Source organism: Bubalus kerabau, chromosome 2 (genome assembly GCF_029407905.1).
Source record: "Bubalus kerabau isolate K-KA32 ecotype Philippines breed swamp buffalo chromosome 2, PCC_UOA_SB_1v2, whole genome shotgun sequence".
Classification (NCBI taxonomy): domain Eukaryota; kingdom Metazoa; phylum Chordata; class Mammalia; order Artiodactyla; family Bovidae; genus Bubalus; species Bubalus kerabau.
Window position 1 is genome coordinate 132,518,526 of NC_073625.1, and position 25,559 is coordinate 132,544,084.

Sequence of the window (25,559 nt, forward strand, 5' to 3'; positions counted from 1 at the left end):
TTTTAGAAGTTATTTAGCACAAGCTAAATCAAAGCCTTGGTATAAATCTGTTTATACTTGAGGATTTTAAATCAGATTATAGATTATTTGTAGATTATGGCTAAATGCATACCATTTAAGTGTTGTTCACTACTCATTTTACAAATAATTTGCTACCTATTTCAAGACAAAGTGAAGAGTCTCTGCCCTAAAGGAATCCCCAATCTAATAGAAGACTGATAATTAAAATGTGATAAATACGATGGTATTATTAGCACAGGTTATTGGAGAAGGAAATAGCAACCCACTCCAGTGTTCTTGCCTGGAGAATCCCAGGGAGGGGGGAGCCCGGTGGGCTGCCGTCTATGGGGTCGCACAGAGTCGGACACGACTGAAGCGACTTAGCAGCAGCAGCAGCAGCACAGGTTGTTTTAGTAGGGACTCGTCTCACTGGGAGGGAAGGCTGTTCAAAGTACAGAGGACTCTCTAGTCACTTAGAGCCCTGAATTTTAAAGTGAGTTTAGCCACAACTTTAACCTAAGAAACTGATGTAAGGTATGTTATTTACCTCTTTGTCAGTGATAAATCTGAATTGTTTCAGATTTCATATATTAAAAACCGTAACAGCATGATAAAAGATTTGAGTACATGTTTTTAATGAAGTATGTGCATTTTATTTAGGTAGCCCCTTAAAGAGACTATTTATAAATTAATTGGTTATTTACATAATCAAGTTAAACATTTGCCAAAACACAGTAGGCAGAGCACTACTTTGTAGATACCAGGTGACTCATTTTCACAGCCTACTGGGAAATCACAGGTGATTTTGGAGGTATGAACTTGAAAATAAGAAATCTGCTAATAATGAGATTACTAGCCTTTTATTTCAATCTTCCGGACTAATCAAAAATTGTTTATGAACAAGAGTTTAGTATCAACTAAAAAGCAAATTTTTCAGATACAGAAAATACGCCCAAAGGCAATCACGCATTAAGTTTAAAAAGGAAAAGTTCATATGGTAGGTATACTTGAGTGTTTAATGCAAAAAATAGCATACCTGTTTTAAGAGAGGTATTAAGAACAATGGAATCCACTTTAAAATACTACTAAGGAGCACAACAGAGCACATTTTTCTTTCACAATGATCAGTGTTTCTTTTTCTCTAGGCTTAACTTTTAAGAATCTATTCATTGAAAGCTGTTAGACTTACCATTTTTCTTGGGTAAAGAAGTCATGAATTTGAGGGCTCTAGATCATGATAATTTTTACAAAATACTTGTGTATCGTTACTATTTATTGACTATGATGTGCTAGCACTGTGCTAAGCATTTCCCCTCTATCTCCACAGTAGTTACTATTAACGTACATTTTACAAGTTCAGCGAGGTTAAGAAACTTGCCCAAAGCAACATGCTGGGTCAAGAAAGCTGATCTTTTGCAAACCCAAAGATCTACGCTGTTAACCTCTACACTGTACCTTTCACAAATATGATAACCCAGGGATGTTTTCCTTGGTGGTCTGGTACTTGTCATTACACTTACACCTTGGGGCCTTTTATCGGTTGCTCCTTTCAGATGTAGACACTTAAAAGGGAGAAGATTATGGTTGAATATAGGACTAGGGGAATAGGAGATAACAGGTTTCAAGTCAAAACTTCTGCTATCAATACAGGCAACTTTGAGCAAGGAATCTATATGCTTAGAGCTCTGCTTCCTTATGTGTTGGCGGGTGGGAGGGGATGACAAATTGTGATGATTTCTCCACATTTTGTGAAAGGGAAAATGAGAAACTATGCTGAGTTGCACAGCTGCTCAAACTATAAGCCCAGAATATGTTCTCCAGCTTACTATGTTTACTTATAATTTAGTTCTCTATGTATTAGTCCTTAAAAGATGCCTATTTACAGCCATAATATTTAGAACTAGCATACCAGAGGTTTAGTTTTCCTACTGAGCCCCTTTCCTTTTGCCTTCACTGGGCCTCTAGGTTGTATTAAGATGAGTCCTAACTGCTTCATAAGCTTTATAAACCTGCCTTGCTGGTGATGAAAGTAGGCTATAACAACGGGTGGTCCTGAAGTTAAATCTATTCCAACCCATAAGAGTTTTATACAAATTCTCTTGCTTTCAAGTATTTTACAAATGATGGGAATTCCTATGGAAGCATTTAATACAAGTCATGCAGACCAAAACCATTCAAGAAATAATTGATAACCTGTGGGAAAATAGATGGAACACAAGTCCGTATCTATATATTGTGATGTTTGGTTTTATATTTTTCTCTGCAGTTCTTAATTTCTTCTGCTCTAAATTACAACAAGAAGGGTAAAAGGCAACTAGATGTAAAATGAGAAGTGGAAGAAACTACCATCTTAACACAAGGGTAAAAACCTAAACATGTTGGACTATTACACATTATAAAGCTTTATAATATTCAGCACACTAGAAATTTTATGTCCTACTTTAAAGACCTTGTATCAGAAGTCATTTAGATTAATCCAGACAGAATGCCTTCATTTAAAAGATAAGTTTAAACATTTTTAGGCTAAAATACTGAGTTTAACTGTTTCAATGAGAATTTATAAGGCATCTTTCTGTTGATAACAACCTGTTAACTTTTTTTGCACTTCAGAAGTGTGTCTTGCAGTCATATTTTACTCAGCATAAATGATTCCCCCCAAACATGTTAATTCCAAAGAAAATTAAGCAACTGGCTCCAAAACTTAAGGACATAACATGATAGAAGAAAAAAAAATCTATACATCTGAGGTTAAAATTAAAATGCTAGAATATGTTTTTAGTTAAAGAATCCTGGACTGAGAGAACCTTCAGTACCAGGAAACTTAACCTTAAGCTCTGCTATTTGTTGTTGGCACTGTTGTTCAGTGCTGTGTATCTGCTCTGAGTCAGCTGTTGCCTTAGCAACAGGATATAGGAAGAGCTTCTCTCCACCTACTATTCCCGACCCGATGACAAGGTCACATAGTCCAATATTAAGATATAATCTTGAACAAGTTAACACTTGCTGTGGCCTTAGTGGTGTTTTAGTTAATGGAATTTCAAGTGAAATGTTTACGTGACTTTCTTTACAGCCTGAAAACAGCAAGGTGAAAAATGAAGCTCAAAGATGTTGCAGTACGAGCTCCAGCAACAGTGAAGCATAAATTAGTTCATCTAGAAAAACTATGGAATAATTTTTATAACGAAAATTGTCTCTAACCTAGAAAATGAGTAGCTACATTTGACAATCCAAGTAAAATAAGGTACAAAATACCAAAACATCCAGAAAATACCCCTGTAATTTCACTCTCCACCCCCCACAAAATACCACTCATTAAAACACAAACTTGAGAAACTGCTAACTAGTATACTTAATAGTGGAGCTTTGACATTAAGAATATTAGTAAAAAATAATTTTGCCCTTTATTTTTAGATTGCATACAACATAGCTGGAAATGCCTGGGATCGATACATATATAAAAACAAACACATTTTAATTCAGCATACTCTTTTAGAGTACATAGGACTATAGTTAAGTGTCACACAGTATATGACATATGACTAGAACCAAGTTATATTAGAAAGGCCCTTATAGGATCTAGTTGGATAAAACAGAATATAGAAAAGGGTAGTACAACTAAGATAGTCACTCCCAATTCTGTACTTCAGTACCTGAAACATTAATATAGAGGATACAGATGCATCTGAATCTAAAGTGATCCACTGATAAACCATTTTTTATAAAACTGTATCTCCTTTATAGAGTATGCACCTCCCTCATCCAGTAATTAGGGGTTTTCTGGATGATTAGACTCAGAAAAGATTCACTGCTTGGATGTCCAGAGTAAATGATTATACCTTAAAATGTATTATTAGGCTGAACCATAAGAAACTGTCGCTTTTGTGGGTCAGAAGTGGTCAGCTCTTGGCCATTTCCTATGTTTCAGCATAACCGACATTTTCAACTAGCAGCTGAATACAGTTTCAAATTACCACCACTTGCAAAAAGTTTTACTACAGCAGACTGCAGTTATTGCTTTATTCCAACAGTCCTCTGAAATTAAACCCAAATGTTATCATAGGTTAATCATGGGTTATAATGACTATTACACATTCAAGCATCCTTAATAAGAAACTAAAACTTAAAAATAAGGGGTCAGAAAATTCAGTATATCAGATATCCTTATAAAGGGTACAAGGGATCCAAACTGTAAATAGCAAAGATAGGAAGACTGAATGAGACTTTACAATGAACACTCTACTTGCTACCTTCTGGAATATTGCTAAACGCATAGATCCAGTTCAAATCAAAGTTCCTGGAAACTTAGAAAACATAAGTAATTTTCCTTTGCTCGTTTCCAATAACAACCAATCATTTGACGTAGGACTTACTGCATTATATAACTAGTTTTCCATCCACCTGTCTTTAGTTAACTAAGGTCACTGTAAGCACAGCCTATAAGAATACTGACTAGTTGGTTTCAACCTCAAAAGTCAATCTGTTTACAGCAAGATTAAATTAACATACCAACTTTGCAGACCATTCTCAGGTTAAACACCAAACTCATAGCAAACAGTAGCTACAAAAATACTTCCAAGGTGACGGGTCCTAGCCACAAAAGAATGGCTGACCAGAAGAAAAGAGTAAAACACCAGCTTAGTGTTTTCCTGTTTAATTTTTTTGCTTACCTGTATATATCTATACTTGCTTTTTAAAGAGTATTTACTTAAGCAATCTCCCTCAGCCTTGTCCTAAGCAGTGTCTCAGTGGTTTGAACTCACTGTAATATTCTTTCTCTCATCTTCACATCAAAATACAGTAACTACTTAAAGAGTTTTATGTATCCCTACTATAATTTTACCAACGATGACTGACCTGTCAACAGAAACTCCAATACCATTTTGCAAAACAGTTTTAGGCCTAAGGCATCCCAAGTTTCAGGAAATGATCATTTTTACCCCCCATGTAATCTCTCCTTTTGATTTTTAGTTCAGATATCATATATAATTTTGTATATATATGCTAAAACAGTCTTTAACCTGCAAAGAACCTTTAGAATTGGTGGGGGGATGGGAGGGGGTCATGGCAGCTGGCAAGTTCTCCCATAGCAACATTTCATGTAACTAATAGCCAAAAAAGATGCACCTCTTTCAAAGTTTGGAAGGCTACCTCTATAAAGAATAGTTACCTTTGGGGACTGGGTTTTCACTTCTAAATCTGAGCATATGCTATTAAAAAAAAAAAAAAGCCTATCATGATGCTGTAGTATGTATTCTTAAAGGATACTGGGATTAGTCATTTGTAAAAAATGAAATCTTAATATTTATATCCTAGATTATGGTTGTCAGTTCTAAAAAAACTCCTTGGGCTAACCCCACTTTTAAGATGATTCTGTGTTTCTTTCTTTCTCATTGAACCAGTCTTTACAGAACAAGGAGGATTTTCATGAATATATTCTACTACCTGGAAGAAAATGAAAAATCATTTTCTTTTTGCCATATTTACCAATTTGGAGATTACTGAAAATTCCCATACCTTATAGTTAATTTATAATTCTACTATTAAAGAGAAGAATAATAAAGCCAAAAATGTTACTTGTTTTTAAAGTCCAAAGACTGCACTGTTCACACTACACCTTACTTTAAAATTTTCCATTATTAGGGTTTTAGGAAAAAGCATTTGATATTTTCACAGCTTAACCTCACCAGTAATAGATTTGAGGGCTAAGGTTTATATACAATGACCTAGCAAATATTTTTAGCTACACCCTGAATTATCCTTCAGTTGTAAAATCACTGAAGTTTTTTTATGCACATAACAAATTAACACAAGTTATGCACATAAAAATACTTCTCAGATCCCAAGTGAACAAAAGGGCTCCCTCTTCTTGCTCAGTAGTCTTTATATAATATTGTGGAGCAAAACCCTCCCACAAATCCACAATTATTATCAGCTTGCAAACTTTTACTTTGTGTAAAAGTTTGTATAGTCCTAACATTAAGCCATCTGGACAAAATATTTACAAAAAATCCAATCATTAATATGAGAACCTTTAAAATTATTACCTTGAAAGCCAAAAATCAGTGACATTCCTTAAAAACTGTTCATTATACTTTATAAAAATAACAAAGAATCAAAGGCAAAAGTAAAACTCTGGATTTTACCCCAATGCCTTCCAAAAGTTGCCTATGACTAGAATTTTGTTACAAAGACTTTCCTAATATCAAATCTCTGAGACCAATTCCCTAAACCATTCTATTCTAACATACTAAATTTTTAAGTACTAAGACTTCAGAGGATTCATTACAAAATGACCAACTAATATTTTAATACTATTTATGAACAAGTATAAATGCATCTTAAAAAGCAATCAGAATACTACTCTAGGCCTTTAGGTAGGTCCAACTACTTTTCAACAGTTGGTTTAAAAAGTAGAAAGTTAAAAATCAGCAAATGGAAGATCAAAAGTTTATTTACTACCTGCATACAAAAACATATTGCACATCAAACAATCAAAACCAAAAAGAAAAAAAAAAGAAAAAAAAGAAAAAAGGGAGAAAAAAGAAAAGATACTCTACTGAAGACTAACATGTAGTTTATACAGAATAAACCTTCTGGAAATTGATCTTTTCAGTAGTTCAGGTTATGTCTGAATGGACATGACTAATTCAGCTTAGTGTTTTAACTAAAGCTATGTTTGATTTTTTAAATACTGTACACTTTAATAAATAAACCAAACAAAGCCTCAATGTAGAACAGTCACTGCCAATAACACCCAGTGTCCCTGCAGATGAGTGTTTAACAAATGTATTCCAGTGGTCTGCAGATTTTCCTCTACAATACAGCATTTTAAAAACACATTAAAACAGACCAGTTTCCAGACTAAAACTAATGAAGAAATTACAATTCAGTGCAAAATATCTTAGACTGCATTTCATTCTAGTTTTCCTCAGGTGAAGAAGTGGTTGCATATTATTAAAAATGTAACAAAAGCAGCTAATGCTTTCATAAAGAATATTAGGTTAGGGATCCCACCCCACCCACCTCCCCCCCATCTCTGCCATATTTTGAAAACAAAATAACATTTCCTATAGCCAGCAACTTTTTTTAATGTTACATATACTATTCTCAAGGCACATCTGATGATATATAACACAGTAGGTGTCAAAGTATGTTTAACATATGATTTCTTCAGGATCCCTCCCCTTTCTGAATTCCAAATGGAGGAACTGAAAGTGCGATGGAAAGACTGGCGATCCATATTCTATCTTTGGCAAGCTTGTACAAGCACTATTGTAAAATGTAATGTAAAAGAACTGTAAACTAGGAACTTCTTCAGTTTATGAAACACCATTCAGGACTGCTGCGTCTTGAGTATTTTCTTCTTTTAAGGTATTAATCTTTTCTTCTCCTGGAGTACGCTGTAGCTTAGAAATTTCATCGCCAGAAGCACTAGTTGGGCCATTTATTGCCTTTTCTGAAGGACCATGCTCTTCAATCACATCTTTTGCCTGCCAAAGGGAGACAACTTTTTCAACTTCTTTATAAATAAAATCTATAACTGAGGAGGAAAATAACTACATAAACATCAATTAGCTAATAAATAATTTTAGTTTCACATACCACAATGATCTGAATTAAAACATTCTTAAAATTAAAAAAGAAAAAAAAAAAAAAAAAAACCCCAATGTATTCCACCTCTCTGGGTCTTTCAACTCTTTATCTCTAGTAGCTAGCAGTACATAAGCCACAGGAAGAATCTGTACCTGTTTATTGAAAACTTGCACCTAATTTCATTTTAACCACTGGAAAACTCACCATATAAAAAGACATAAACAGTTAATACCCTAAGTAAGGCAAACAACCACCTATTTACTCACCTTTTTTGGAAACTCAAATTTACGTATCAAATCCCTTAAAATATTTCCAAGAATTAAAACAAAGGTCTTTATCCACCACTTGAAGAGGGTCTATTCAGCCTGTTGCTCCCCAAATTAAGGTTAACATTCTCTATGCCCAATATCTTTTACAAATGCTATTTCTAGTTCTAACTGAAAAGTATTTCAGGCTCAAGCATGCATATCTTCAGTTACCTGGGGCCAAAAACAAAATCAAGAGTAGTCTTTAACTAAAACATTACTGGTCTAGTTGGGGAAACAAGTGATCATACAAGTTAAGAAGTAAAAAATAAAACTAAACCATAACAAAAACAAAACCAAAAAAGCCAAAACCTACAGGTTAAATTCTCCTTACCATTTCTTTCTTGTTTTTAGCCAAAGTTTCCCTTGGGAGGTTTCTTTGTCTGCTCTGAGACTCAGCTCTAGAAATATAATCTGCAACTGTGACTGTTGAAGATGAGAAAAAAATTACAGGTGTTGAAAAAATATTTCTAAAGTTTATTTATGGATAAAGAGTAATTTTACTTTTAAAATAGACTAATGGTGGGTTACCCAATTTCAAAATTTTCTTAAGATGGGTACCACCTCCAACCAAAAATGAAATTTGAAAAATATGCCTGTGGTTTGGTGCTGACTATAGAATATTTCAAGCTGGATATAGAGGACGCCTAGATTAAAGTCCTCTTTCACAAGAATCCAGCCATTTGCTTCTGGTTAGTCTACAGTTGTGGGATAAGTTTGATATAAAATTCCACAACTAAGAATAGGAAATGCCACATTCTAAGCCCAGATAGTGTTTGCACTTATCATTTGGGGGGGGGGGGGGGAGGGAAAGGGTAAATTGGGTGCAGATCATGGTGTAGCATGCGTCAATATGAAATTTTCATCAAACATGTAATATTTAATAGTTCTGTTTTTTTTTAAAGCATAGTAAGATTTCCAAGTGTGTTTTATGGTTCCTTTTTAGTATTTCACACTAGAAACTGTTCTGAGTAATATAAAAAAATTCAAGCAAACTAAAGATTTGTCCACCATCTTAAAATGGGGACAATGATCATGGTGGAAAATGTCTACCCCTAATTCAGTAACTATCCCCTTTTCGCATTTTGCCAATCTTTCAAGGGACTGACCTATTTGCAATGGTGGTAGGGATTGGGGAAAAGAAGGGAAAAGACTAAACAAAACTAACACCCTACCAGCAACCCAATGGCAACAAACTACCTCTGGTCTGCTGGGACCGGCCTCATTTTAAACCTCAGAACTTTCTCTTCAAGGACTTGCAACTTAGAATTCACTGATTTGAAGAAATATCAAAATAATCAGTCTCTTCCTTTCAAAGAATTTGTTTTCTCTCAGAAACTGATGAAGAAAAATCCCTGATTATGTAAAATATGGTATAAATTATGGGAGCAAGTAAATTATGTAAGAATTAAAACTTCGATAAACTTAATATGTCACTACATACACTGGAGAACTAATCCATTAAGTTCAAATTACATAAATCATTTTAATATAAGACTGGACTGTATTTACATTTCTCTTAGTTATGCATTAAAATGCTAACACCTTTATAAGATTCACGAATTTCTAGAATTATTATATGAATCTTTTTAAATCTCAAGGAAACAACTTAATTCAGAACTAATAAACATCTTTAGAAACACCACTAAAAGATGTTTCATGTCTTAGACTGTTTCCCTCTATAAGAAACTCAATATGCTCATTTTGGAGTTTTATAAATCATTATTTAAATTCACTGTAAATGAATCTATGGATAAATTTAATAGTTTCCGAAACTGGGGAGAGGGATCAAACCCACTTCTTTATTATGTCTACATATATGGAAGCACAAGCATCCTAGAAAGTATTGTAGTTTGGAGAGCACCATAATGAATTCATACTGTTTCCATGGTTCAGACTTCAGTGACACCAGGAAGAACTCAGCTACCTGGAAACCTTGATGCACAGGCGCACACACTGCTAAATCTGAACTTATGGTAATTCTTAGAACGTTCGCCCACTATACAGACATAGAACTTCGATACAGTTTATCAATCAATAGGCACTTAGCTGGAAAGGTAAAAACCAGTGCCCATCCTCCACCAAACAGAGGTAAAATTAAAAATAACCTTAGTTGATTCAGAGAAAAACCTGTTTATAGCCAGATAATAGTCTGTTTATATGCCTCATAATGCAAGCCACTTAAAAGTTCAAAACAGATAAGCACTTATATAGGAAAAAAATTGAAGCAATTTGTGTGGCATAATTTGGTCTCCAGAATTTCCTCTAAGGGATCCAAAATTAATCAGTTGTACACCAGTACACTGTTGCACTTTGCTAAGTACAGTAAGTACTCATTGCTTAATACTAAAGGCAACAAGAAATTTTAAGTAAATAAGAACAAATTAAATAACTATTTATTTCCAAGAATGCTGACATTAACTTTTAGATACCCTAGAACTGCTGCCAGAGCCAAAGGAGAAAATGATGTGTTTGTTCCACCTATCCTATCTTCTGGGGGTGTGGGTATGTGTGTGTGTTGGGGCAGGATGAGAAAGGCAATGAGTTCTAAAGAGGAAATCAGTACTTCCAAAGAACAGAGTAAAAACAGGAATAAATGCAGTAGAGAACACAAATCACTGTCAAATTATTTAAAACTCCAATTACTCAAGTTCTGATTAATACCATGCAGAAATCTCTTCCTCTTCTTTATCAAAGCCTTTTATGTTATTCTATGTCCTTTGACTTAGTAATGAACCACCATCTACCTAGTTACTAAATTATGTTTTAATTTATCCTATCTCAAGCCCATACTAGTAACTTAAATTTCCTTATTTATAAAGTATGGCCAGAAACTGGTATTCACTGCTATGCCAGCTTCAAAAACACAAACTAAATACAATCTCTTCATCCCAAAGATATTTCTAACACTAAAGAGAGAGAAAAGAAGATAAAAAAAAAAAGAAACATTTCCTCAAAACCTATTGTGACAGTATTTAATGTCTTGTAAATTTACAACTATCGCTAAAACATGAACTTTTTTTTTCCCCCTAAGAATGGGAACTAATCCCCTTAATCAGTTTTCTCACATGTCTCGACAACCACTAAATTTAAAATACTAAATAAAGATACTAGAATTTATATTCTTTATTTGGGGGAAAACACAAGAATTTGCTTTGGAAAGAATGCAAAATTGATTAGTTTAACAAAAGGGATTTATTTCTGGTGCACACAATTTCTCCACTGTGAATATACATGTGATTCTCTGTACACAAGAAATGGAATTATGTTCAAGATAGTATAGACACAGCAAACAAATTTCTTTTAAGTTACTAAAAACTATATCTACTTAAATTAACATTCTAAAACTAAGTAAGTACTATTAATTTGAATAGTTAGTAGGTGTAAGGGAAAAGGCATCACACTACAATAAACAAAAACATAACATGCATTCCTCTTAATAGGAAAAAGACACTTTCAAGTATTTTTCTCATTTATACTTTTTAAACTGTGGGTACTAGAACCCCCACAAAAATGAGGTGCTGAATCCCGATACAGTAGCAGGCACCATGCAAAAGCTGTCCAGTTTTGCCAATCATCCAAAATCACAAGCTACAACATAGTCCCTGGGATGGCAGGTCCCAACTCAAATGTGCAGAATCTGCCAAGTGGACAAAATAATGGTCTTTTCAACAGTATTTTCATGTAAAAAAATTGAGACACAACATTAGTTCAATTAGACAGGTTACATTACGGTGTGAAGGAAGAATGCATTTTCTTAATAGTAGTCTTATTAGTTGAGAAAACAATTTATGCAATGCACATCTTGAATGTATATACACACATGTGTACATGTTAAGTATAATATATTTAGAAAGCAGACACATGACATTTTTTTTTCATGCTTATGACCTGGTGGTGTCAACAGGTCCACTCAAGTTACCTGGCTGTCTATCTTCTGCCTGACCCCTGAAACGACGCCTGCGGCTACGATTGCGTCGCTGGGGTTTTTTTTCACTATCATCTGTAATTGCAAAGTTCACCATGAAACTATTCTGACAAAAACAATGCAAAAAACAAAGCAAAAAAAAAAAAAATTCTTGCCTTCAAAGATTTAAGGGGAAAGAACCTTTTAATTAAACAGGAAAGATAAAACAATACATGCTATTCACAGGAAAAATACTTTTGTAGTTTTAAACATTCCTACTAGATTAACAGATGGAATTATCATCCAGAAATTAAGAGGGTTTTTAACTCTTGATAAACAAACTCTAAGACTTAATTTATCATTCAGGAATAAAATTTTCCTCTCCAACAGAGTTTAGTTTTTACCAAAGTTAATGACATTTTAGCGCTTTGGAAATCAATGCCTACAAAGTATACACACTTTCATTAGTGTCATTTATAATAATACTTAAAGAGGCAAGATGAAAGCCCAATTCTGGCTTAGAAGATTGAGAGTATTAAGTGCCCTGCAGTTTGAATATCTGTATTGTTTTAATGGCATCAAAGGGCACTTTAATAAACCCTCCCAGTTTCAAACAGTTTGGCTATACAAATCTGAAAACTAGACATTTAAGACAGACACAAAGCCATCTACCTACTTGAACACTAGGAAAAATTCAATTTGTGAATTGCATATTTTTTTAAAGGCATCATATATTAACAATAGTATACAGTAATATAAATCTTTTCCCTAAATGCTTACATACCTAGCCCATTTTCATTAACTGAAGCTGTATCGGATTCAGTCATCCCATCCATCAGAACAGCATCTTCATCAGTCCTTCGTCTACGAGACCGCCTACGACGGTTAGTACTGTGATGAGATTCGCTGGCATCAGTGTCTGCAGTCTGATCTGATTCTGTATTATCAAGTAAGCTGTATGGATTGCTGTCTGGATCTTTGAGCACTAAATGCATGTCAGAGGCAAGAAATATTTGTTTAAGAGAGCTGCAGTTATTAGGAATGTTTTGACCTATATTGAACTATATCAATTAATAATAAACTTCAATTTTCCCCCAATAAAAATACATCCTCTGTCTTCAGACAAAATGTTTTCTGTATCACTATTTTACCTGAAAAATAACAAATATGAAAAAACTTTAAACGGTGATGAAAAATTAAAACAGAAAATGAGTGAACACCTTGGCTTTCTACCATTTCTCTTTGACTTGTCTTAAAAACGTATTAGGAACTAATATACATGTTACTTTTTACATTCACATACCTAGCTAATTCTGTACAGAGGCTAAAGAAACAAAAATGAAAACAAATATTCAGCTAATGTATTTCCAAATAATACGCAACATCTGCACTCTATAACAGAAATTTATTATTACAAACTGAAGCAAGCAAAAGTCTATACAAAAAAAGGCAAACTAAAAAGTTTGAAATTCTAACTGGTTATAGGAAAATGTGGGAATGAATGCTGACTAGTACTCCCATCTCCAGAAAGAAAGAGTACAGGTGGGATATGGTAGGGTAAGAGTGGGAAAGGAAAGGTTTGTAAGACATAAATTATACGGGAAAAAAAATACCCATCTTACCTATGTGCATTATTGCTTCCAGCAATCAAATTATAGAAGAAATTCACCTAATCACGATTTTTCCTAAGTTTCCTTTGGTAACAGCTAGCAAGCTAGCATCTTTGCAAAAGACACTAAGTTTATCCATTAATCATAAACACTAGGTAAAGTACATTTACTTTGAAATTCAGCAAACTGTAATGTTAAACCTTGGTAACAGTGAGCAATGTTCTAAAATATAAAAACTATTTCCCTAAAGTCTATAAAATGAACTTAGGACTTAAAGATTATCACTAGAAGTAGAGAGTACTTTTTTAAAAGTTCTTTAAAAAATGTGATTTGATTCACTTTTTTAAAAAAATTAAGAGTGGTTTTCCTACAAATGCCATGCAATAATTGTTATGGTTATATCCCTGATATAATCTAATCCTTGACAATCTTTCCCCAACTCATTATGCTAAGCAAGAACATTCTGTCAACTCCTACACCACCGCTTAAGTTATAGCATTTAAATTTTCAATGAGTAAAAGGTTTCTTATAGTATCTCAGTCTTCTAGACACTCCTCTTTACAGGTGAACTCCTCAAACAATAAAAGATTTTTTAAAAAGGTGATTTCACAGTTTTTTCCTGTTCCAAAGTGGTGGAGTAGCAACAAATGCTTTTCAGTTGTACACAAAAGGTATTTAGATCTCTCTATACATTAGAATTATCTGGGTCTCTCTGGGAAACAGAAATATATAACCCAAAAAATTCTAGAGGGGGAAAAACATTCTAATTACCTAAGTGTCCAAAGTCTGAACATCTGACCAATGAAGCAGAGAAATCAGCTCCAACTAAAATTACTCTGATCTGAATATTCTGGCTAAACTTTCACTAAGAGACACTCTATAGTGCCTTTCCTTATGTTGTAGTTGCGTGTGTGTGTATGCATGCATATATACATATTCTACTGTTTTCCTGAGACAGTTAAGCAAAAAGAGAAACTTCCAAAAATGGGGGGTGGGAGTCCTGGGAAATGAATTAACTTTTATGAAATTATACTGTTTACAAAGAAAAGATTCTGACAGAGTATATAAAAGACTACCAGAACTGATGGAAGATTTGCCACCACGTGGTCCACCACGACCTCGACCCCCTGAAACACTTCTGCCTCTTCCTCCTGGGCGTCTCCTGCTGTCACGCTGATGCCGACTCTCTCGGTCATCTTCTCCCGCCAGTGACCAATCACTCAGCTCATCTTTACGCTCAGATTCAGTTTCGGATGGGTTAGACAGCTCAGAGTTTGTACCTTGGGAAAGAAGAGAACATAAGCATACTATATTTCTATTTTAAAAAAGGAGTGAAATTTTTCAAAGAATTTCTTGCAAATCATTGTTTAAATAACACTGATATATGAAAATGCATTTAATACAGAAAATATTTTTAAAAATTTTTTCCCACTTTTATGTCTTTAACAAATTGCTAGTATAATTTAAAAAAAAAAACACTATCCAAGTATTTAAAAGCCAATTTAATGATATTTAGAAAAATGAGTAACAATTGTATTGTATATTCTATCACTTGATTCTAAGGAGCATTTTTTTCCCCACATTTAACAGCTCTGAAATCAGGATATTTCTTACAATTGATTATCTCATAAACTGGGAGTGCATTTTTAGTGACTGTACATAAAATTTATCTCTTTTGCACAATAATGTCTTAAGTTAGAACAACACAATGTTTCAAATCACTGAACAAATTTTAGGTTGCTCTGGGTGAAGAAAACTTCAACATGACAATAAGAGATGAAGCCATTACCAGTGAGAGAAAAATTCAGCATAACTTTGAAAGTTAACTACAGACTATTTCTAACATCCCAATGACTGAATTTAATACTTTTAAAAAATGTAAACACCACAAAGATTCTATAAAAGCCTACAATATCATATAATATCACAATTTATGTGTCAGATTTATATGACCCAATCACTAACATACTCATTTCCACTTCTCTGTTAGTTCTGGGATGGCGCTTTTTTATCCTTTCATCATAGAGATATCCTATGCTTTTCAGAAGTTCATTTTACAAAAGACTTACACTAGTATCTGTTTTCACAAACCAAAAGAAATCCAAAGAGGATTTTCACTTTTAAGGGAAAAAAAAGGGCACGAAGAGAAAATAGCCTTCAGTATTCGCTTTGCAGCAAGCCACTGCAATTAAAAGAGGCAGCAAGCAGAGCAAGCAGTGAGAGCAGCATCCCCCAGCTCCTGCTTCAAGAACTAAACTCAGCATCTCAGCATCAAGCTGACATATCTTTGAACCATATTGGTGAGCATCTGTGCTTTATTTTATTTCCTGCATCTATTAGCAAGATGTGTCCTAAAGTAATTGCTTCTTCACTTTATGCCATTTCAGCTTACAAAAGGTCTTCCAGGAAAACTACTTTCTGATAATGTGGGAAACTATATGTGCAAATCTATCTCCATAAAATTAAAAGCCCAGTTCAATGTCTGTAGCTTCAGACCAATTTAACGGAAAACAGACATCTCCCCTCATTTCCTTAAAATTAATGTAAAATTAATAAAGTATTGCCATGTGTTGTTTTCTTTTTCCAATGTGGATTTACTTCCACATTGGTTTACAGTAAAGGGGTGCTCTCTTATACCTCTAAATGCCCACGGAAGCCTAGGAATGCACATATCAATTTTCTCCTGATAAATTAATTTACCACGTGATTAATGCACATATCAATTTTCTCCTGATAAATTAATTTACCACGTGATTATGAAGTTCTTATGCTAAACTCTCAAATATGGACAATTTCAAGATAAACTAAAAATACCCTATATTTAACTCCATAGTCATTTAATGATAAAAGCAAAATACAAGAGCTCTTCAAGGACTAAAATGTAAAGTTGAACAAAGCCTACCAACTTCCTTTCTCCTTTAAAGAGGACTCTTCTTTTTTCTCCATATACCATATAGATGTAGCTAGTAATGAATGGATTAATTTAAGAAAAATGTAGCAAGTTTCTAGTACTGACATTTGCATCTTTGTTAAGATGAGTCTCATATTAGAAAATGAATCAAAACACTTATTTTTCCAAAAGATAAGAAAGAATTTTGTTAACTGATGTCATGGTTTGGAGGAATAAGGGTAATGTATCATTTCATGAGTAGTTTAAAACAAAACAAACAAAAAAGCCTTGGGAATTATAAAAACTTCTGTTGAATTTATTTACAAACCTACATACCCTGCCTGAAAACATTACCAAATTTTGAGGTTAAATGAGTATCTCATTTTAAAAGGTTTTAACAAAAGTTCCTATCAAATTATCTTTAAAAATACAGTGTAGTATTTAACTCAATATCATGAGCAAAAAATTTTCATAGTTTTAATTTAAATCTAGCATTCAAGATGCTTATAGAAGGTATCTAAAATCATAAATAGGTTTCAGGAGATAAAGACAACTATTAATGTCAAAAAAAAAAAAAAGGCTAATGAACTGCTAAGTTCTCCATTTTCTTCATATTAAACATTTCTGAGATGGCAAAAGGAACTTTGCAAATGCAATTAAGGTTAAGGAAACAAGTTTGGGGATTATTCTAGACTATTCAGGTAAGGCCAATTTAATCACATGAATATTAAAAAAAGAGAGAACCATTCTCAACTATGGAGAACCAGAGAGGTGGCTGAATAAGGACTCTCTGTAATCTGTTGTTGTTTAGTTGTTAAGTCAAGTCCGGTTCTTCTGTGACCCCATGGATTGTAGCCCACCAGGCTCCTCTGTCCATGGGATTTCTTAGGCAAGAACACTGGAGTGAGTTGCCACTTCCTTCTCCAGGGGATCTTCCTGACCAAGGGATTGAACCCATGTCTCCTGCATTGGCAGGAGAATTCTTCACCACTGAGCCACCAGGAAAGCCCATCTACCTGTAATTATTGGCTTTTTAAGATGGAGGAGGGAGGACCTAAGCTGAGGCTGGAAGTATCAAGGGAACAGATTTTTTTCCTAGAGCCTCCAAAAGGGAATACAGACATGCCAACACTTAGATTTCAGCCCAGTGACATTCATGTCAGATTTCTGACCTATAAAACCATAAGACAACAGTACTGTTAAAGGCTTTGAATTTTTAATTTGCTGTATAATCAACAGAAAACTAATAATCTGTTGAAGTCATCACAATCATTCCAATCTCAATTTTGTAAAATACAAATTCTTGAATCCAGAAATTAGGGAGGGGGCTACAAGAAATAATGATCCATAAAACCAATCCAATTTGTAATAGCTCCAACAAATGAAAATTGTTTTCAACAGAATATTAAATCAGATTTCCCTAAAACTTCTAAAATCACCTTATGAAGATGGTTCACATTCTTTTAAATGAACATGTATGCTGAACTTAACATTAACAGCTAAAGTACCACATTTTATCAAATCTGCCATGCCATCCATTGTAAGTCATAATATTTTTTGTGCCACTTAAGAAAATCCTGCCAATTACAGTTCTAAGACAGCATCCATTGTAAAACACATCGTAAGTTCAGAGATGTTAAATTCAGAAAATGTTTCTTATATAGATTATATATATATTCATCACCTAAAAAATCTTCTGCCATTAAGTAGACAACAACATCTGTAACCAAATTCAAATAATTTTTATTTCTCTGGAGCCCATTTAAGTTCAACAGCTATTTCAGAAAATACAATGTTACTCGTTCAAAAAGACTCAGAGGTAAGAGTGCCATCTACTGAACAATTTGCATAGAGTTCTTCAATCCAAATGTTATTCCTCTACCTTCTCATTTAAATTTATTATCTACTGTCAACAAAAGCATTTTGCCAAAGAGGGACCTCTCATCAATAAGCTGACTTCCCAGAGGCTTATAAAATTCTTGGATGAATTCATCAACCAAAAAACCAAATCTGATTATTTGTACTAGTAACCTGTACATCTAAAATCATTCAGTATGTACTTAATCTCTATTTAATTACTATCTTTTGTGTTAAATGTTTTGAGGACTGCAATTCTCAATCCTTCACATACCAAACACATTAACTGGAATTTTTCTTTTCAGGTTACAATACAAGGTTAACTTTAAAATAATGAAAAAGCAGGAAGGGAAAATTACCATTCAACTCTACAACAAATGAAATATAGTACCAAACTGACTCTGACATCGTTAGATGATCCTTCAAACATGAAATATGGATGTGGAATCTGTACACTATAAACTTTCATGTATTTCTTCCCTAAATGCCTTCTATTCTGGAAAACGCTTATGAAATATTTTCCCAAAGCAGTTTGGATGAGCATAGGGGAGTAGAGAAGACAGAAGAGGAGAGAGAAGGGAACACAAAAATCAGGTCACTGCTAAGATCCAAGTCCAAATGCAGAAAAATGGAACAACTCCAAAGCTGAAGAAGAAGTAAGAAATTTAGGATTAGAAAATTGTTGACCATCACCATCCACTGGCCCCTTCCTACATGGGTTAAGTCCGATCTTCAAAGTGAAATGTATTTTAGAAAAATGTTCATTTACGTTAATTAAGTTCTAACTTTTAAAGCCCTCATATTATTGAAATCCTGTATTTCACAAAATAACTGCAGATGTGAGATATTAATATTCAAAACTACTAAGTGAACCAATATAGTATATTTTAAAAACTAGTACAGATTTGCTACATATAAACACAGCACAGTGACTAGTGTATTTTTTACTTTTCCTTTTCCTAAAGGGTAAGCAAAAGGTAAATCCTAGTAGTATCACCACCATCACCAGGTTTTTATTGGAAAATGTATATAATTGTACAAGGTAACTATCTGAGAAAACCAGTTGTATATATATTTAAATATTTAGAATAAACATGATCATGAGCTATAAATTTAACAAAAACATGTTTCATTTCATTACATAGCTACTTGAACACTACAAATCTTGTACAGTCATTAATATAAAATACAGTCACTACTATTAAAACGTGTACCTTAGAACTATCTCCTACCCTCAAAACCAAGATAAAGTGATGAACTGAACAACAATAACCAAAATGTACTGGAGCACCTAAACTACAACTACTACCAAAAAGAAAAAATTTTTTTACCATAACCGGAGGTGTAATTAGGGCCCCGACGACCTCTGCCTCTTCCACTATAAGACCTAGAACCTTGTACAGAAGAGACGGTACTTTCATCAGTGGCATATCCTTTCTCTTTTTCAGGCCCTCTGGTGGAAGAAGGTCTGAAACCCATACCAATCTGTCGAAGTTGTTCATCAATCTGTAGTCGTTCCATTCTTAGCTGTTCTACTTCCTATAATGAAAATGAAAAAGGATAAATCTTACATGTATTTCTTTTTTCTTCTTAAAGCCTAGAGTTGAGCTATAGTCTGGTCCTACCACTGAACGCAGCTGTGATCTTGGGCAGTTATTTGGCAATGTAGACTGTATTCCTAGTGAACATAATTTACAAGGTCAATTCAACAAGCATTTACTAAATGCCTTAGCATCATGTGCCAACCATGCTAAGTACTACAGGTATACATATAAAAAAGACAAGGACTCTTCTCCTTCAGGGGAATGTTTACAGATGAGCATTAAAATAACCTAGGGGATGGTTAACAGACAACTGCTGAAATAACCTATTTTAATAGCTAATTATCAGACCTAGTCTTTAAGGAGTATCAAACTCTGCTAAATGAGGTAAAGTACCACCTATGACAGGTATTACTAATAAACTACTTTCCTATCAAAATAGTGACAACTGAGTTGTGGCCTAGCTGAACTGGTAGACTTGGTCATTCAGAGATTGAGGTCATTACAGAATGTGAAAGTAAGGTGTCTATGGAGAAAGCTCTTGGCTAAAAAGCAGTAGAGTACTGCAAAGACAAGTTTTTCAAAGAAAGGAAGGACTTAATCAAGGGTGCTTTGAAAATATTAACATAACAATGATCTGAGTAACTAAAAGGAAAACATAACTAGAGACAGCAGTTCAAGTACCATAAACAACAAAAACACAGCAGGAATAAGAAGAATAAAAAATGACAATTCCAACTTACAATAATTTATAGGACATTTCTTTTCCAAAACCTTTTCTCTTTATTAACCCAGATAGACTAAACAACAATGGTTAAGAGTTATCAAATGATATATATGGAGGTAGTTCATGTGATTCAGAGAGTACCAGTAACCATCAGGTGTCAACTCTGCTAAGTGCTACAGGTATACAATATAAAAAAGACATGGACTCATCTCCTTCAAGGGAACGTTTATAGATGAGCATTAGTAACCAAGAAAGTCCACATCATTCCCGATTCTCTCTCCTATTTGTAACAAATGTTAAGAGTGGTCATGTCTTAAACAGAAGGAAAGAAATATAAACGTTCAGAGGGAATGAGGCCAATCATTTTACAATGGCAAAGGACCTTTTAATATTCTCACACAGAAAGCAAAAAAAAGGGAAATATGAAGCTGAATTAACAAAAATTAAGATTTAAAAATTTACAATACTAATATAAAATTAAAGTTTAATGTGAGAAGGAACATGATATAAATATGAACACTATACAAACCTTTAGATAAGCAATATGATACTCTAAAAGCACTTGCACATTTCCAATGCTTTCTTTAGTGCCAACAAATACAAATGGAACCATTCCCTGTAAGAAAATACAACATCCCAATATTTAGTATTTATGTCCTCTAATTCAAGCAAATCTTTAAAGTAAATAAACCAACTTTCAAAGAAATTTTCCATCAAACTGGAATGAATTTACAGATTAGATGTATTTTTAGTAGTGCTTGCCTTAAAAACATAATAAAACACATTGGGCAGGTTATCCCTGTAATATATGCTCATATAGCAAAACTTTCAACATCTGTAGGTTGGAAGTACTTCGTGACCATTAACAGAAGTATCATGTACAAACTTTCACACTGTAAAATAAAGAAATTACTGATAAGGGCAAATAGTCACCTTAAGTTACTAAACCAAATGAAAGGATTAACCCTGACCTGTTTTACTTAGTTGAATTTCAAAAGGTGGTTTTAAAAAGTGAGAAGGAAGGGAAGTAAGATACCTAAATGATATTTGTTTTTGTTTTTTTTTTCTTTAAAGAAATAAACTTTCAGCTTCCTATTGGCTAAAGAAAATGAACAGTCTAAGGAAACTCACCCAATCACTTTCAATGTCCTTCACTTTCTTGATTTTATAGAATCATTCCTAACAGTTATTTAAATAACCTGGCTTAAGAACTTTGGGTTCTAAATACAGAAATAAGTGTGCCTTAACTTTTTATTCTATATTGGAAATCACTATGTGACTTATTTTCAAAATAATTTTTTAAAAATTTAATTAGTGAATTTTAGTATGGGAAATTAAAAAGAAGAAAGGCACTAGGGCAGGTGCTAAAGCTCCAGTACAGAGTACAGCTATCATGGAGCTGAAAGCTGCAGTGACTCTAGAAGAAGTAATTCCAACTAGGAAGGTATGAACAAGGGACTCTACCTTAAGCTTAGGAAGTGAGAAAGCCTTGAGCTATCCTCAAGAATTCACATGCAGAAAACACAGGATGCAAAGTGAACAAAAGATAGGAGGGGAAAAAAAAGAGCTAGAAAGTTTTAATCCATAATGTAATTCTGGGACTATATTACTTACAATCATTTTAAAGAAATATCCCAATTCTACAGTTGAGAAAAAAATGTGCTCAAAGTCATAAAATCGGCAATTAACCCAACAAATTTCGTATCCAGTTACTTAATTCCAAATAATATCCACTTGTTAACTGCCATAATATATGTTCAAGAAAAAGGTAAAGGGAATCACAATCTCAGAAAAGATACCAAACGCTCCTGTAATAATTTCACTGTAAAGTATTTGTGGAGGTGATGGAATTCTAGCTGAGCTATTTCAAATCCTAAAAGATGATGCTGTTAAATATGCCAGCAAAATTTGGAAAACTCAGCAGTGGCCACAGGACTGGCAAATGTCAGTTCTCATTTCTATCCCAAAGAGAGGCAATGCCAAAGAATGTTCAAACTATCGCACAATAGAAAAGGCAGAGGAACCAGAGATCAAATTGCCAACATCCGCTGGATCATGGAAAAAGCAAGAGAGTTTCAGAAAAACATCTATTTCTGCTTTATTGACTATGCCAAAGCCTTTGACTGTGTGGATCACAATAAACTGTGGGAAATTCTGAAAGAGATGGGAATACCCTTGAGAAATTGCATGCAGGTCAGGAAGCAACGGTTAGAACTGGACATGGAACAACAGACTGGTTCCAAATAGGAAAAGGAGTATGTCAAGGCTGTATATTGTCACCCTGTTTATTTAACTTATATGCAGAGTACATCATGAGAAACGCTGGGCTGGAAGAAGCATAAGCTGGAATCAAGATTGCCGGGAGAAATATCAATAACCTCAGATATGCAGATGACACCACCCTTATGGCAGAAAGTGAAGAAGAACTAAAGAGCCTCTTGATAAAAGTGAAAGAGGAGAGTGAAAAAGTTGGCTTAAAGTTCAACATTCAGAAAACGAAGATCATGGCATCCGGTCCCATCACTTCATGGGAAATAGATGGGGAAACAGTGTCAGACTTTATTTTTTTGGGCTCCAAAATCACTGCAGATGGTGACTGCAGCCATGAAATTAAAAGACGCTTACTCCTTGGAAGTAAAGTTATGACCAACCTAGATAGCACATTCAAAAGCAGAGACATTACTTTGCCAACAAAGGTCCGTCTAGTCAAGGCTATTGTTTTTCCTGTGGTCATGTATGGATGTGAGTTGGACTGTGAAGAAGGCTGAGCGCCGAAGAATTGATGCTTTTGAACTGTGGTGTTGAAGAAGACTCTTGAGAGTCCCTTGGACTGCAAGGAGATCCAACCAGTCCATTCTGAAGAAGACCAGTCCTGGGATTTCTTTGGAAGGAATGATGCTAAAGCTGAAACTCCAGTACTTTGGCTACCTCATGCGAAGAGTTGACTCATTGGAAAAGACTCTGATGCTGGGAGGGATTGGGGGGCAGGAGGAGAAGGGGACAACAGAGGATGAGATGGCTGGATGGCATCACTGACTCGATGGACGTGAGTCTGAGTGAACTCCGGGAGTTGGTGACGGACAGAGAGGCCTGGCGTGCTGCGATTCATGGGGTCGCAAAAAGTCGGACACGTCTGAGCGACTGAACTGAACTGAAGTGAACACATTAGCAAAGTAATGCTCGAAATCCTCCAAGCAAGGCTTCAACAGTACATGAAACCAAGAACTACCAAACAGATGTTCAAACTGGATTTAGAAAAAGGCAGAAGAACCAGAGATCAAATTGCCAACATCTACTGGGTCACTAAAAAAGCAAGAGAATTCCAGAAAAACATCTACTGCTTCACTGACTACTCTAAAGCCTTTGACTGTGTGGATCACAATAAACTGGAAAATTCTTCAAGAGATGGGAATACCAGGCCACCTGACCTGCCTCCTGAGAAATCTGTATGCAGGTCAAAAAGCAAGTTAGAACCAGACATGGAACAATGGACTGGTTCAAAATTGGTAAAGGAATATGTCAAGGCTGTGTACTGTCACCCTGCTTATTTAACTTATATGCAGAATACATCGTGTGAAATGCCAGGCTGGATGAAGCACAAGCTGGAATCAAGATTGCCAGGAGAAATATCAATAACCTCATATATGCAGATAACACCACTCTTACGGCAGAAAGAGGAACTTTCAGAAAGTGAAGAGCCTCCTGATGCAAGTGAAAGAGGAGAGTGAAAAAGCTGGCTTAAAACTCAATATTCAAAAAACTAAGATCATAGCATCTGGTCCCATCACTTCATGGCAAATAGATGGGGAAACGATTTTAACAGCAAGAGACTTTATTTCTTGGGCTGCAAAATCAATGCAGATGGTGACTGCAGCCATGAAATTAAAAGATGCTTGCTCCTTGGAAGAAAAGCTATGACCAACCTAGACAGCATATTAAAAAGCAGAGACAGTACTTTGTCAACAAAGGTCCATCTTGTCAAAGCTATGGTTTTTCCAGTAGTCATGTATGGATGTTGAGAGTTGGACTATAAACAAAACTGGTGCTGAAGACTTGATGCTTTTGAAATGTGGTGTTGGAGAAGACTCTTGACAGTCCCTTAGACTGCAAGGAGATCCAATCAGTCCATCCTAAAGGAAATCAGCCCTGAATATTCATTGAAAGGATTGATGCTGAATGTAAAACTCCAATATTTTGGCCACCTGATGCAAAGAACTGACTCATCGGAAAATATGCTGATGCTGGAAAAGACTGAAGGCAGGAGAAGGGGAGGAACAGAAGATGAGATGGTTGGATGGCATCACCAACTCAGTGGACATGAGTTTGAGCAAGCTCTGGGAGTTGGTGATGGATGAACAGGGAAGCCTGGCATGCTGCAGTCCATGGAGTCGCAAAGAGTCAGATGCGACTAGTCGAACCGACCCCACATAAGCTATATCAACTTTCAGGTTTATTTTCACGTTCAATGCTTTGAAAATTAAAAGGTTCTGTTTATTTAGGCTTTTGACTTTTCTTTAAAATATTAAAAGATATAGCAAAACAAATACATGCAAACCTACACAGCAACCAGATTAAAACTGAGCAGCATTGGTTTCTTTCATAGAAAGGCTCAGTGTGCCCTCCCCTTCCTCTTTTTTATCCCAATCTGTTTGATAATTTACATAATCTACTTGGTGTCTTTTAGCATTTAAATTTCTTAATTCTGGCACAGAAATGGGAGGTAAAAATGACCAAAACTACAAAGTAAAGTGTACTAATTTATGAAGGACATCCTAAAAGAATCAGCTTGCAACAAGGTGGTAAATACTGGAAAGCAGCTAGGAATAAGTCAAGCTAAGGGAAGACTAGATATTACTATCAAGCTAAGATATTTATAATTGAGTCATTTAATGACCTTGCTCAGTAAACACCTTAATATTCAGACCAATTTTATCCAGGAGTTATAAGCCAAACTGTTATTGTTGTTTAGTTGTTAAGTCATGTCCAACTGTTTTGCAACGCCATGGGCTGTAGTTCACCGGGCTCCTCTGTCCATAGGATTTCCCAGGCAAAACTACTGGAATTGGTTGTCATTTCCTTCTCTGGGGCTTTTCCCAACCCAGGAATCAAACCTGCATATCCTGCATTGG

The 25,559-nt window shown here is 34.7% G+C and overlaps 1 protein-coding gene across 5 annotated transcripts in view; it reads right to left on the reverse strand.

Annotated features, from left to right (window-relative positions):
* Nucleotides 1-6,433: 6,433 nt before the first annotated feature.
* FXR1 (FMR1 autosomal homolog 1) overlaps nucleotides 6,434-25,559 on the reverse strand; it is a 69,682-nt gene continuing 50,556 nt past the window's right edge. The window contains exons 11-18 of one of the 5 annotated variants that reach the window (XM_055568960.1): nucleotides 20,960-21,046; nucleotides 19,644-19,701; nucleotides 19,494-19,556; nucleotides 14,492-14,695; nucleotides 12,590-12,790; nucleotides 11,821-11,901; nucleotides 8,233-8,324; nucleotides 6,434-7,490 (exon numbers count right to left, since the gene is read on the reverse strand). In XM_055568960.1, coding sequence (XP_055424935.1) covers nucleotides 7,320-7,490; nucleotides 8,233-8,324; nucleotides 11,821-11,901; nucleotides 12,590-12,790; nucleotides 14,492-14,695; nucleotides 19,494-19,556; nucleotides 19,644-19,701; nucleotides 20,960-21,046 — 957 coding nt within the window. In that variant the 3' untranslated portion in view covers nucleotides 6,434-7,319. Of the gene's footprint in view, nucleotides 7,491-8,232; nucleotides 8,325-11,820; nucleotides 11,902-12,589; nucleotides 12,791-14,491; nucleotides 14,696-19,493; nucleotides 19,702-20,959; nucleotides 21,047-25,559 lie in introns of all 5 variants that reach the window. The other 4 variants (XM_055568958.1, XM_055568961.1, XM_055568959.1 and 1 more) reach the window with 4 other exon arrangements.